The following is a 15,285-nucleotide window of genomic DNA, read 5'->3' as shown; positions in this document are numbered from 1 at the left end:
AAAGCCCCACACCCACCTTTATATAATAATCTCTCCGACATGGTTGCCTTCAATTAATACACATACTATTATTTTATTATTTTATATATGCATTAAACATGTACAAACACATGTTATAGAGAAAAAAACTACTAATACTAATTACTTAATTATCACTATGATTACGTGTCACTTCTTCTTTAATTAAAGTATTATACAGTACTATGATTATCTATACAGAGAGTAGTCCGGTTGGTATTTTTATTCGATGAAAATTACAGAGGGTTCGAATTTAAATCTCTAAATAATCACATTAAGAGTTATTATATTTATGATACATATAATAAAAATTAATTATTTTTTTATTGTGTAACTCAATCTTATTAGGCTTTGAATGAGTAAAAAAAGCATTTTATATATATTTCTCATGACTAGTCTCGAGATATAATTTTCAAATGTAAAAAATAATTAATAACTAAATATTAGAAGTTTTATTATTAGTTTTGACCCTAATATTCAAAAGTATACAATGATTTTATTTATAGCTTGACCTTTTATTTTATTTTTAATTTTGGCATTATTTTAATAGTTATATTTCAATTGTAATTAATTTTTCATTCTTTTTCCAGAAAAATGGTTACACCAATGGATGAGTGCCACCTCATCACCGTGCATAAATTTGAGAAAAAGTGTTAGTTCGTGCATGAAAATGAGAAAATTTAAACTGCGTGGTTAAAATGAGAAAACGTGTAAAGTTCGTGATTTTTTTTGACATTAACCCTACTTTTTATTATATGTTTAATGTGTGACACGCATGATTAATTAATATAGTGATTAGTAACGTATTCTGTTAATATATTATTTATAATTAATGTAAACATAAATTTTATATTGATAAATCATATATATAAATATTTATCATTTATTAACGGGTTAATGTCAAAAAAATCACGAATTTTACACGTTTTCTCATTTTAATCATGAAGTTTAAATTTTCTCATTTTCATACACGAACTACCACTTTTTCCCAAATTCATATACGGTGTTGAGGTGACACTCATTCATTGGTGTAAAATGACCTCCACCTCAGCGAATTACACCAATGGAGCCGTGACACCTCAGCACCGTGCATGAATTTGAGAAAAAGTGGTAGTTCGTGCATGAAAATGAGAAAAATTAAAGTGCATGATTAAAATGAAAAAACATGTAAATTTCGTGAATTTTTATGACATTATCCCTTTATTAATTAATAATTAAAATTGTTGAGTGTGATGTTTTAATTTTATATTTATCGTGATTTTCATTTGAGATTATTGCACATGGTTTTTTCTTTTTTTATTTATCGAAATTTATATTTGAAATCAAAAATTAAAACTAAATCAATAATATTAATAAGCTAATCATATAAAAAGACTCAATATTATTCATAAATTATAATATTTAATATTTAATTAAGATTAAGAAATACTTCTAAGTGATTGATTCGGATTAGCAAAAATTAATAATAGCTAAAAATCTATTAATTATGATGATGTATTTTTATTCATGAATGAAAATATTTTTCTGCTAATATACTTTTATATATGTCGTAGAGTATAGATTATAGATATATTGATAAATATAATCCATAATATCTATTTATAATTTTCAGAAAAAATAAATAGAAAAGTGATCAAAAGAGGGTCTACTTTGTTTGTGAAAGGGATATGGGATCTAAAATGGTTTGTTAGGTTATGTAAAAAATACTATACAAAATCATAGGAGCGACAAAAGAATGATAGGTGAGCCAAAGGAGTTAGCTATTTATATATTTTAGAGAGTATATTTTTTTTTATTATATGTATATATATCAGGTTATTCCATGATTTATACGTTTTTAAATATTAGTTTCGCATTACGTGCTATGCACGTGGCTCGTAACGTAACTCGCCAATGAACATATTAGTAAATTTATTATAATTATATCAATTTTTTATTTATAATTAATATTAAATTAGTTAAAAAAAATTATAAAAGTAAATATAATATATTCAGTTATTAAATTTTTTTTCATACTGAATTTATTCTTGTTTTGATTTTATAATAATCATAATTAAATAATTAACTTAATTTTATTAATAATATCTTTAAAAATAATAAAATAGAAATTTAAAAAATAATATATTAACCGAATACATTATTTTAATTTTGTAGTTCAATCAAACTAAAAGATAGATGGTATTCCTACTAATTTGGATATTTTTTACATATTAAAAACTAAATTGGAGATAATTTAGCAACCTATTCTAATTAGGACTCTAATTACAATAGTGATTAATTAAATAACTAATTAGTTAATAAATATAAAACCTTTATTTAGTAGTAAACTGAAAAGGATTATTCAGTATATTTGTCTGCCCCCCTCCTTCCGTGCTTTTATATATAGTATAGATATAGATATATTTATTATTTTGAATTACACTTGAACTTCAATCATAAATGTATTAAATTAAGTTTTTTTTGGAAATATTAATTTATAATCATAACTTATCAAAGAGACGCCAATATTAATATAAACACAATTAATTAATATGTAACGTAAGATCATTTTTTATATGTTCTCCCAAAGAATCCATTTATGCTATACTACTTTTTCCGGAGGTATACAAAATAGATATTTTTATATTTATAATATTTAACATATATAAGTATTCATATTTATAAATTTTATGTTATTCATGTCATTTATGTTAAATACACCGTTTATAAAATCTCGTCATCATAACAAAACAATGTCGTAGCTGACGCTTCTAACGCTTGTAGTCTTTTCTTGCAAACTTTAAATTTAAATATATTTTAATTTTTTCACAAATCTCCATAAATCTTCATTTAGTTCTAATATTTTATTTTTATGGGGAGTAGAACTTAAGGTCTTGGACCTCCCTCCTAATCAATTGAGCTAGGACGACATTGGTTAATATTACTAGTTAATTTTAATTTGATGAATTTTAATATGATAAAATAACAACAAACATAAAAGGATATGGAACTTGTGTGCTATTTTTCACACATATAATTTGAAGAAAATAAAAATGAAAATATTTACTTGCCATATTCGTAGACAATATATCCCTACTCCACTCCTTCTGAATGCAATCTTACTCAACCATCACCTATTTCGTCAGCACCACGTTCCCTTACATAATCATGAAAAGTTAAATTTCCTTAAAATTTGTATTAATAATTCCTTTTTACGATAAAACTTATTGTATTAATTAACCGTCTGAGATTACTTTCATGGTGTTTTCAATTTTCCATGTCATTATTTATACCTTTGGTTACTTAGAGTATATTCTTTCTTCAAATACAATTTTTTTAACCACTTAGAAAAATCCCCATCATGTCATAATTAATACTACCTCCGTTCTTTTTTAGCTGTCCATTTAGCCAATATTGCACATATCAAGATAGTGCTTCTTTTGTCTTAATTTATAAAGAAAAATACTAATATAATCCTATTAGTTAATAAATGCCTTTTAAATTAAAACATAGGGTCATTTATTAGGGATGAGTAAACTTGGAAGATAAGTAGCTAATATCACATGGAATTATTAAATGGACAACTATTTGTAGACAAATAAAATTGGCTAAATGGACAACTATTTGTAGACAAATAAAATTGGCTAAATGGACAACTACAAAAGAACGGAGGGAGTAAGCTTTATTTAATTGAGAAAAAAATATACTAAAAAATATAAAAAATGTGAAATATTAAATACTTAATTTTACCTGGATTTATACAGACATAAAACTATAAGTTATTTATACATAATTAATCTTTCAAAAGATCATTTCAAGTAGATTATGTTCTGTGACAAATTAGACAAGAATGCTTAAATTAATGGATTAATAATATAAAAAAAATTAATTTCATTTTGACTTTTTAAAATTTAGTTTAAAAATTAAAAATGAAAAATCTATCACAATTTGGTAAGTGCTATGTAAATTTATCAAATTTTGCATAATCAATTTACTTGTTTTAACTTTTTTACCTCAATGTGATGCTCATTTGCCTTTTTTTATTTTAACATCAAAAACAATAACGTACTTTACACGTTTTCTCATTTTAATCACGCAGTTTAAATTTTCTCATTCATTGGTGTAAAATGACTTCCACCTCAGCGAGTTACGCCAATGGATCCGTAACACCTCAGCACTGTGCATAAATTTGAGAAAAAATAGTAGTTTGTGCATGAAAATAAGAAAATTTAAACTGCGTGATTAAAATGAGAAAACGTGTACAGTTGGTGAATTTTTATGATATTAACCCTTTATTTTATCTCGAATTTCAAACTGGTTTGTTTTTTTTACTTCAACTACTAAAAAGTTAAAAAGATGAAATTAAATTTGTTGTTTTTGTTAATTTGTTTTCTAGTTAGCAATTAGATTGTACAATTATGAAAAAATTTGAGATAATTGCAAATTAAATCACAAACTTTAACGTGTTTTTCAATCACAATAAAAACTTTAAAATTTGACAATGTCAGTTACCAACTTTCATTTTTTGACAAATTAGAATACCGACTATTATACAACAACACGTGACAGTATATTATAATTTTATACTTGCAAATCACGCTAAAGTTCGTGATTCAATTAGCAATTAACTCAAAAAATTGCTAATTAAGAAATTAGTATAAAAGTTTAATTAAAAAATTTAAGGATTGACAACCAAAAACTGGTTGTACAAAATTGAATGAATTTTACTAGTGAAATCATGAAATTGAAATAAATTTATAAACTATAAAGCTTTAAATATATTTATAAAAAATCAAAAGAAAAACTCAACTTCTTTGAATCATTATGACTACATGAAATTATGTTAAACTTATCAAAGTATAATTATTTTATGGGATTTTTCATATTTTAATACTGTAAATTTGTAATTTATCTCCTCCCCACCCACCAGGCACATGTACAGCCGTACAGGTTCTACTAAACAGATATTATGTTCTTGTATGGAAAATTATCATTATTCAATAATATTTAAAATTTAAGGGGTGTTTGATAACCCAATTTATTACTTAAATTAATATATTAAGCACTTAATTGTTTTAAGTTGGTTTGATAACTCAAAAAAGTTCAACTTAACTTATTCAGTTAACTCAAAAACCACTTAAAATAATAAATTAAAAATTTTGACTTATTTTTTTTACTGAAAACATTAAGTTATTAAATATTAGTTTTATCATTCAATAAACTTTATATTTTTATTATTTTCAATTATTAGTTATGAATAAAAATATTTTATCTCATATTTTTTTTATTATCACTAATTATACTTAAATTAGCACTTAAAATTGCAAATTACTATATTTTTCATCATGAATATTTTATTCTCCATCTTTATTTTGTTTTTATAGTCTATATGTCATTATTTAATATATCCGCTTTTAAAATTTTATTTAGACTTCCGTTTGTAACACACAACAATGATTATCAGATTTAAACAGTTTTTTAGAGTTTTAAAAGGTATTTTATTTATGGACCGATTTTCAAGTTAAATGGGAGAATCGTTATATCTTTAAAAACTAATTATCAATATAAGCAACTAAAATTTATGATTTTTATTTGTAATATGTGTATTATTCATAATATTTTTTAAATATTTTTTATTTATATTTTAAAAATTATTTGTATTTAGTAATTTATTTTTAAAATAGTTAATCTTTAAAGATTTATATATAAATATAATAATTTCAATAATATTCAGTAGTTACAGACTTGCAGTTATCAAACAGATTTATTTAATTCAGCACTTAAAAAAATCAGTAATTATTATTTTCAGCATTTAAAATTCAGCACTTAATTTTCAGTTTTATCAAACGCCACCTTACTGTTAACTTACATTTTAAGACAAGGTAATAAATTACTCCATGTTTTCCTTGGAGTATTATTATATGAGTGAAGAAAAGTCCTTAACAACTTGCTAAATATCTACTTATCTTCTACGTTCTTTAATCATTCAACTAATGACGTTTTTAAGTAAAAATTATGTCCTTTTTATTCATTTTCAATTTCTATATTAACATTCATATATACCTTCCTACTAGACTTTCCAATTAATCAGTGTTCCTTCTTAGGGGCATATGGATTATCATTAAAATTTTATCTATTTTTGATAGTTAAACAGAATTCATCATTATATAAGCATTGTTTTAAAACGAAATCAATAGCCGAACGGGTATATGATCATCGGTTTACGGTGCAACTGATATTTATATATATAAATATATATTACTTTTACAATAAAAAATATAATTAAATATTATATGTGGGTGTTTATAGTATTAGAAAAAAAATGAATTTTAATCCAATTTATGAAAATCATCCAATTTTTACAGTTTGATGGGTTCATATAATTTTTCAATTCAAATCAAACCAATTTACCACAATTCTGAATTTTAAAAGAATCAAATCAAACTAACTTCCTATATCCATCAATATATACCTTTGAGTAATTCTCATATAAATTAGACTTTTTAAAGCAGAAATTAAATAATACTATTCATTTGTATTACAAAGTGCCACGTACATGTATGTAAATGAAAACGATAGCCGACCATGAAAACGTTTGATTTTCATCATATGTTTATTTATAAACATTTCGATTACACTAACAAAGTAACAATAATACTCGTCATTTAATTACTACATGCTACATGCCACGTATATACATGTTAGCTTTCAAGAAACATTCTAGATAGTTCGAATTCATTCCCAAGGAGATCAAATCTTATCCAAGGCAAAAATTAAAATCACAACCAAATTTTAAAATTTAAAATGTGTACCTACAATTCCACTTATTAAAAGAAGATAGTTGGAATTTAAATTTGCAGCCTACAGTGACTAGATGGCCGAAACTTAGACTACTAGATTAAACCCATGTGGATAACTTATGCATATTATTTAATCACGAAATCAGAATTCATAAATAAGCAAACAAATAAACATTAAGGGTAATCTAAGACTAGTTTTGAACATTATGGTCATGTGTTACACTTGTCTTCTTAAAGAGAATTCCATGTCAAAAGTTAAAATCAAAATGTGTTGAGCATCGTCATAGAGGCAATTTAGGGTAGCTCATAATTCAATTTTTTGGGTTTGACTTACATCTCTAATCTTAGGTTAGTAGTAGTTTATGTGGACCCTTTAATTGTACTCTTTAATTAATATCATTGACTTATTTAATTTAGACTTGATGAATTGTCCTAATTTATCTCGACTTGAATGTTTATACTCTCATAATAAGGAAACCTAAAATACTATATTTATATATTTGGACCGGATGCATTTTAGGTTTATACTCCCATAATAAGGAAAAAGGAAGGTGATAGAAAACCTACCAAATTCATTGAATTTGATCACATTAAATCAATTTTGTTTTGTAAAAATACACTTGCTATATGCTTAAGATCTCCCAACAATTTAATTAGTTCTGCATTTACCACGTCATGTTTTTTCTTCCTAGCAGCATATATTGTTCTTCTTGTATAGTACAAAAGATCTTGTTCTCTATAATTATTAAATACATTTCTAGGTAGAGAAATCCGATACAAAGAGCATATATATGTTATTATATATAAACGCACTCCAAATGGTGATCAGGTAGCTGAAGAAGAGATTACTTGAGTTGCAGGGTTAGGCTTGGCTTCTGATTCATTATCAGCTACGGATGTACAAAAGTAAAACCAAATTGATTAACCGAACGACAAGTTTAGTTTGATACCGCTTATAAAAAAAACCTGGTTTGTTCTTGGAAGTTAAAATGTTTTATTTATGTACTAATAGAGCTGAAAACCCAATCGAACGGACTCATTTGGTTCATTTTGATTTGAAAATTTCAAGTCCTTATAAATCGACTTGGTTTGGTTTTTAAAAAAGTAAAATTTAATTTATGAATACAAATAGATTCTGACCGGAGTTGATGTGGTATAATGTACCACTTAATACTGGAGCTGACTATAAGTATAACTGTTAAGAAAATAACCAGGTCGCTGCATTATTAGCACTTAGTTGCACAGTAACTATTAGTTATTAATTAACTTATTATTGTTAGAACTTAAATTTTCCACTATTTCATTCCCTTTTAAGATGAAAACATTCAATAATGTATTGATTAGATGACATTTTGTAGCTATTTATAAACCAATTGAAGTAACCCAACTTGCGTTAGCAGTGAATATCCAGAGAAAGAAAACTGCATAATTATGCCTCTGAACATTACAAAGAACACATTACAGCGACTTGTGAACTGCCAAAATTGGGTATTCATAAGCATTAAGAAACAACTATTTTGTACACGCTTTGACTACAAAAATGCTAAGTCATAGACTCAATAATTATGAAATTCATTAAGCTGTCTACCATTACGTAATTCTTGAGTAATCCAATTGTCATTAGAGAAAAAAAGAGCTAAACTTAGACATTGATGGATATCGAATTGTACTCTCATTATAATTTAGTGCCCGTTTAAAAGAAGATAAGATCGAGTCCCAATCTCGTTAGGATTCGACCATATGCTTGACTACCGAGCATCACAAATCTCGTAAGAAAAGAGATCCAAACCTTATGACACTCAATCTGATCAAAGTTTGATTCCATCAGACCCAAAATCAAACCAAGAAAAAAAACTCTAAAGCCACATACGAGCCTGTGATATACTATATGACAGTTGATATTAAGTTGTTATTGACATTAAAATCAACATAAATACAATTAAATAGGAGTGTATAAAACTGAACCGAAATGAAAAATTCAGTTCAATTCAATTTAAAATTAGAAAACAAATTGCTTCTATGGTAAAAAAATGTCAATTAAATATTTAACACGAAAGAAACTAAAAGACCATTGACCTGACAGCTTCAATTTGATTTGATTTGAGATATTAATGACATATTCATATTAATTGGATTGATTCAATTTCACCTTGTTTCAGTTCAATTTGAACAGAATGCATACTCTTACACTTTGTCAATCCTAAACAACATGAGAGGATAGATGACTTGCTCATATCCAACTTATACCCGTATGTATTCAAGTAAATGTAGGACTAATTATAATGTTGGATATACCTAAAGAATAGATTAAAAGGATAAAATAAAATACAACCAACAGCGCAGAGGTAACCCGAGGGGGCATCCGCCCCTGCAATTCTTGTTTACAAAAACACCCTTTTGCTTTTTTAAGAATAATCATATTTACACATTTAGTCCCCTCGAAAAAAGATCATATGTGGCTACATCCCTCCATTCAACAAAAGCTAGTTTCGCCCCAACAAGAGAGGTAATTTAATAATACATATGCAAGTATTTTACTTATTCATTAGGAGGTATGAAATACAAAGATATCATTAATGTATTACACATTTGTCATCACAAAGGTGATTAATTAGGGGAGATAGGAGGAAGATAATGATGAAGAATGGGTTATTATATGAGGCGACCAAGACAATAGCTTGTTGAAGTTTAAACTCCATTTAGGGCAATAGAGATAATTACTTTTGGTTGAAACACTCAGTTGAAAACAACCTCAAATTTGGTCCATTCTTGGCTTTGGTGGGGATATCATATTTGCCAAGGGTGAGCTTAGGCAATAAGTAATGAAATGAAGGAATTGAACATCTCTGATTGACTATTTTCTTGACGCAAAAATGACATGTCATTAGTCGGTATTTCCCAAAGAGGTGACACGTCATTTTCCTTAAGTGATGATTGAATTATTCTTTTATTTGGACAAGGAAAGCAAAGTACATCATCTTCTTTTCAGAGCTCATGTAGATGGTTGGTAATTGGTGCTAGAGATCTGCAGAAAGTGAACCGACCCAAAAACCAAACTTAACCGAAAATTATAGATTTGGTTTATTGATTAAACAAAAATTAATATGGTTTGATATTTAAATCTCAAAAATCGAAAAAACCAGCTTAGCCTAGGACTAGAGTGTACATTCAGTTCAACCCGAACACAAATTTTAATTTTTATCTCCAAATTAAACCTAACCTAACTGAAACTGGTTGATTTTTATGGTTCAATAGTTTACTTTTTAATTCAGTTTATACTAAAACTTTGATATAAATTTTTCTATATACAAAATCAAATTGAATCAAAAACCAATTTCATTCCATATTATCAAACTGAAACAAACAACATTTAAAATTTATCAGTTCAGTTAAATTAAATTTATACACACCTCTGGATGTTTTATTTTTTGGGGATTTTTTGAAGCACATAATGGTTTAGATGTACTTAATGCAACAAGCATGATTATATTCTCCAGATACTGTATGTACCATATATAGACTTGTGAAATTATTAGCTCAATCGCCATCAGACAGTTTAATTCTAAAAGACAGGTCAAGTCATAAGATTTTAAAAGTTCAAACTTTAATCCTGATGAGCTTGGCTTATGGGAATTTTCCAGAGCAAATTGCCTCAATTGTAAGCTGAAACATCTTCATTGGTTAAACCTATCCTTATAACCCCATAAACTACATATTGATGGAAAATATAAGAACACTCGATATCACTTCTAGAAATTTCATCAAATAAATAGATGCACTTACAAGACTAAAATTCTCACAAACACTTCACAGCCGAACCCAGAAAATGCTGGTTAATAAAATAAGTACCTGACAAAGAACTGCACAAGTATCAAGCTGTAACACAAGAACAGCACAAAATTCTCTTTCGCATGATCTCAACTTTGCAGACTGTTTATATTGGGCCTGCACCTGGACCCCCACCCGAACCACCGAATTTGCTCATCATCTTGGCAATTACAGGGGCAACCTTGGGATTTCCTTGATGCTTAGCGAAATTTGCAGGGTTCTTCATTACTGCAAAAGCCATAAAAATATGACAAATCATCAGATATGAACCAAAAAACGGTCAAATATAATTAGATAAAACAGTAATGTGCCCTAAAGACATACAACCAACGATAGTTCAAGGAAACATGAAGGTGAAATATGGCCAACCTCTAGGCCAATGACCTAAATCATGCCAAGTATTTTTCTATCACCAAAATCCTTAAATTTGTATATTGCAAGAAAAATGGTCTTGATCAGAGGACGTTACACCATCTAAGTCGCACAGGCATACAGCAGAACACTCAGTTACCAACAAACAATAATAAGTACCAATATGGATTGGACAATCACCAAGATCTAAAAGAAGTAGATCACATCCTAGAGGAACGCAGCAACTACATTTAAAACCCACTAACATAACTAATTTCTAACATTTCCAAAATAATGTATCGTGGCGCATATGAAATATGAGAACATACAAGATATAAACCATATTTAAAGAATTGTATTGTTTACCATTCTTACAGGGGGGGCATGTTTTTCATGTCAGTTCACGTTTTTTTTAGTAATTTCAGTTTTCAGTCAAAGAAATAAGAATTCTTAACGACTTGCCTAACAGCTAAACAAGCCATGATTTCAGGATCGCTAAATTCTTACCATCTTGAAGTGCAGCCATGATTTCAGGATCGCTAAATGCAGCCATGAGTTCAGGATCCTGCCAAAGAAAAAAGCATAACATTTGCATCAAACAAACAAAACAGAACATGTCCGCTGAATTCACAAATTATTAGTGCATAGCAATTTATGTAATTGAATCTTTTTCACTCATCAGTCATTATGTGTGCATGTCCGTCTGCTAGATAGATAATAATGTAATCTAATATAATGCATTGTAATATATTTTAGATGGCCAAGGTAAATTGAGGATTTTAATGGGAGAAAAAAATTTACCTTGAAAGTTTACCCGCAAGCATAATAAATGGAATATAAAATAGAAAATTATAAGAAACCTTGAAAAAACTTACATTCAAGATTTTACTGAAATCAACGTTTCCTGGCATCCCTCCAGGCGCTCCTCCCGGCGTCCCTCCGGGCATACCACCTGGGGATCCTCCGGGCATACCACCGGGAAATCCACCCATTCCAGCAGGAAATCCACCAGGCATACCACCGGAAAATCCACCCATTCCAGCAGGAAATCCACCAGGCATACCACCAGGAAATCCACCAGGCATACCGCCAGGAAATCCACCAGGCATACCGCCAGGGAATCCACCAGGCATACCACCAGGGAATCCACCAGGCATACCTCCAGGTCTTCTGCTGGAAGATGATTCCTCTTGCTTCTTTGCCCTCTCATACTCAGCCTTTAAGCAATTTCCAAGAAAATGAAAATCGTGTATGAATGGACAGTAAGACAATGTACGGAAAATATGATTATACCTACCTGAGCTTTAGCACGTCTACGTCGTCTCTCTCGTTCATTCTTTCTGTCCTCTCTCTCTTTGGAAAGCCTTTCATACTTCCTACGATGCTCCTCAATCCTATGTGCATTAGGTTCAACCTGTGCAGTAAGAAATTTCAATTAGAAGATGTCAGCACAAGTTTTATGGTTAAACAACTTTCTTATTCTAGCATGATTAGCATGTTAAACATAGCAGAACCAAGTTGGCAAAAGTTGGTCGTGCCCCTTCTTGTTTTTTCCAGTACTCCAATGCAATCAAAACTGAGGATTTTAAAACCAAAACCTAAACGGCCTAAACTATAGACACAAACAGTGTATTATTAATATTACTATGAAATTTTGCATGTAGGATAACCTACAATAAAATTTAAGGAGATATAATAGCTGACTGCAACAGAATGCTATCAAAAGATAAAGAATCCTGCATGGAGAACTCATCAAAATGTAATTTGCATTTGTTCTTCTCAATTACAACTCAAGCATTTTGCATGTGCATAATTAACTAACCTCAATCAGGAAAATTGCAACACGAAAAAAAGAACATCAACATTTGGATTAAGCAAAATAGATAAAGAAGAGACCTTCTTGAGAACAGCACTTATTTCCTCATCATAATCCAAGTTAGACGCAACATGAAGATCCTTGGCAGCTTCTTTCCACTGACCAAGCATTGATCGTGCTATACCTCGAGTCTTGTAACCCTTAGCTGAATCTGGGTTAATCTGAGACAAGCATTACACAAAGTAATGCATTATGAGTTACTCTTTTGTTCTTTTAAAGCAAAACAAGACTGATAAATCCATATGCGGCAAGTAAAATTGGTAAAGAGAAGAACCTCAAGGGCTGCATCCGCATCACGTATGGCAGCATTAGGTTTCTTCATCTTGATGTAAACACTAGCTGAAAGTCATCACCAGGAAGTAATTAATATACAAGAAAACCACAGTTAGCAAGAGATAGCATGCTACACTACAAGGCCACAACAGCATTTACCTCTAGTAGCATACATGATTGCTGAAGTGGGATTGAGTGTAATCGCCTCCGATAAATGGTCAATAGCTTCCTCCAATTTACCTGCACATTACAAAACCCACCATTTTTCACATTCATATCATACAAAGATCAATCAATATACTTTCGCATATGCATAAGACTTGAGAAATCATACCCTCAGAGATGGCTTCCATGGCTTTAGCCTTAAACTCTTGGGAAGCTTCGCGATTCTCATCGGTAACCTCAACAGACGAGTCTCCCATCTGCAAAACAAATTATAGCCAATGCAATAAGCATATAAAATATAAAAGCAATCAGTTCAATTAGCAATGTAGTAATAAACTTCAATTATACATACTTTCTGAGGAGGATCATTATCAGGCTCCACAATATCGCCTTCAAGCTCAATATCCGATTCAATTATTTCTTCCTCTTCTTCCTCCTCCTCCTCAGGTTCTGCTTGAGGCACTTCCGGCTCCTCAATTTCATCATCACTCTCTTCTACCACATAGCTTTTCTGCAATAATTAAATCCCTAATTAGAAACATACACAGCATTAAAATGTGAACTACACACGCATTTTTTTAATTAAAAAAATTAACAGTACCGATTTAGCAGAAGACGGCAGGTTAGCACCGAGACTGAAACAAACAACCAAACAGAAAATCAATAACAAAACAATGGCAAAACGCAAATAGAAATAAGAATACGGTGCCGTTTTAGATACCTTTCGAGGTAGTCGCGGAAGAAGGAAAGGGAAGGATCGGAGAGGAGAGAAGGGTTAGATTTGCACTGTTCGATGAAAATCTTGAGCTCACTGAGTTTAGTTGCGTCCATTGTTGTGCCGACGAGGAGGAGATTAATGGAAAATGTCTAGGTTTTACGCTCTACTTGATAAGACTAAAGTGGAGTGAAGAGGCGACCGCCGTAACAAGTGTGTATACACTAAAGTGTAGCCTACGACGCAATGGGACTCCCTTCCCTTCTTCTAGTAGCTTCGATTGGATATTAATTCGGAAATGTTTTGCTTACAACGCTACTATATGTTTAGGTTTAAAAAAAAATACAAACTTTTTTTTAAAAAATTAAAATTATTATTTTAAAACATATGAATACTAGTTTTTTTTTAGAATAATAACACATATAATTTAATTCTGACGAAATTCAATAGATATAATGTGTATATAAATTATAATAAATTATTGTTACATGTAGAATAATAATTTTTATGTTTGTCTTTATATGCCTTATTCGTAAAATTTTAGTTGGTTTATATATTTTCTAAATTTCTTATAGACTTTTTTTTAATAAATTTTTTTAGTTATTCAAAAACGATTATATATTGTATGACTTTTTCTTAATTTTATAACTATTTAATTTATCTTTCCTTTTAAGTTTGATAAAAAGAACGGATTTATAAATTTACAAATATTAAATTTTTATGTAGCATAAATGATTTGTAAATCTCTATATTTTTTATTTAATTTAATTTAATCTTATAGTATTTGAGAAAATTTATAATTTGAACTTCTTTTAGAAAAAGATTTAATTTTTAAGAAATTTCAAAAAACAATTAACTAAAAATCTATTAAAGACCTAATGTACAGATTAGAGGCAGTTTGGTAACGAAAAGAGCCTATTAAGGTCCCGCAATGAGAATAGTTTGGGCTTCAAATTGTTTTATGTTTAAGCCCAATTAGACTTTTAATTACTTGTTGAATGAATGTACTAACCAAGACACCAAGTACATCAGAGCAGCTAATTTAGAGGCCAAAGCGGTAACATCAAAACTGAACCGAATCAAAAGCTGGATACTTTTATAACTCAAATCGAACCAAATTTATCTACTCGGTTAATGAATTCATATTCAATTGTGTCTCAATGAGTTGCTAGCTAACACACCTACCCTGCATTTTATGTCTTAACTCTCATCCATGGAGACCTAAGATCAGCAGCTCAGCTCAACAACAATGACCATTGAAATGAAGAGTTGATATTGCA

At 29.1% G+C, this 15,285-nt stretch overlaps 1 protein-coding gene across 1 annotated transcript; it reads right to left on the bottom strand.

Moving 5' to 3' along the window:
* Positions 1 to 10,540: 10,540 nt before the first annotated feature.
* Positions 10,541 to 14,293, bottom strand: LOC126677604 (FAM10 family protein At4g22670). Its single transcript, XM_050372293.2, has 11 exons — positions 14,012 to 14,293; positions 13,892 to 13,925; positions 13,643 to 13,801; positions 13,460 to 13,547; positions 13,285 to 13,365; positions 13,127 to 13,191; positions 12,873 to 13,013; positions 12,274 to 12,390; positions 11,852 to 12,193; positions 11,484 to 11,541; positions 10,541 to 10,853 (listed from the first exon to the last, which is right to left on the bottom strand). Exons 1-11 carry the CDS (start codon positions 14,119 to 14,121, stop codon positions 10,732 to 10,734), a joined length of 1,317 nt encoding a protein of 438 aa, XP_050228250.1. The 5' UTR covers positions 14,122 to 14,293; the 3' UTR covers positions 10,541 to 10,731.
* Between the last annotated feature and the right edge of the window lie 992 nt (positions 14,294 to 15,285).

The sequence above is a fragment of the Mercurialis annua genome, linkage group LG4 (assembly GCF_937616625.2).
Source record: "Mercurialis annua linkage group LG4, ddMerAnnu1.2, whole genome shotgun sequence".
In the NCBI taxonomy this organism is placed as follows: Eukaryota; Viridiplantae; Streptophyta; class Magnoliopsida; order Malpighiales; family Euphorbiaceae; genus Mercurialis; species Mercurialis annua.
The sequence above is the reverse complement of the archived record's forward strand: the minus strand, read 5'-3'. Positions and strand labels throughout refer to the sequence as shown.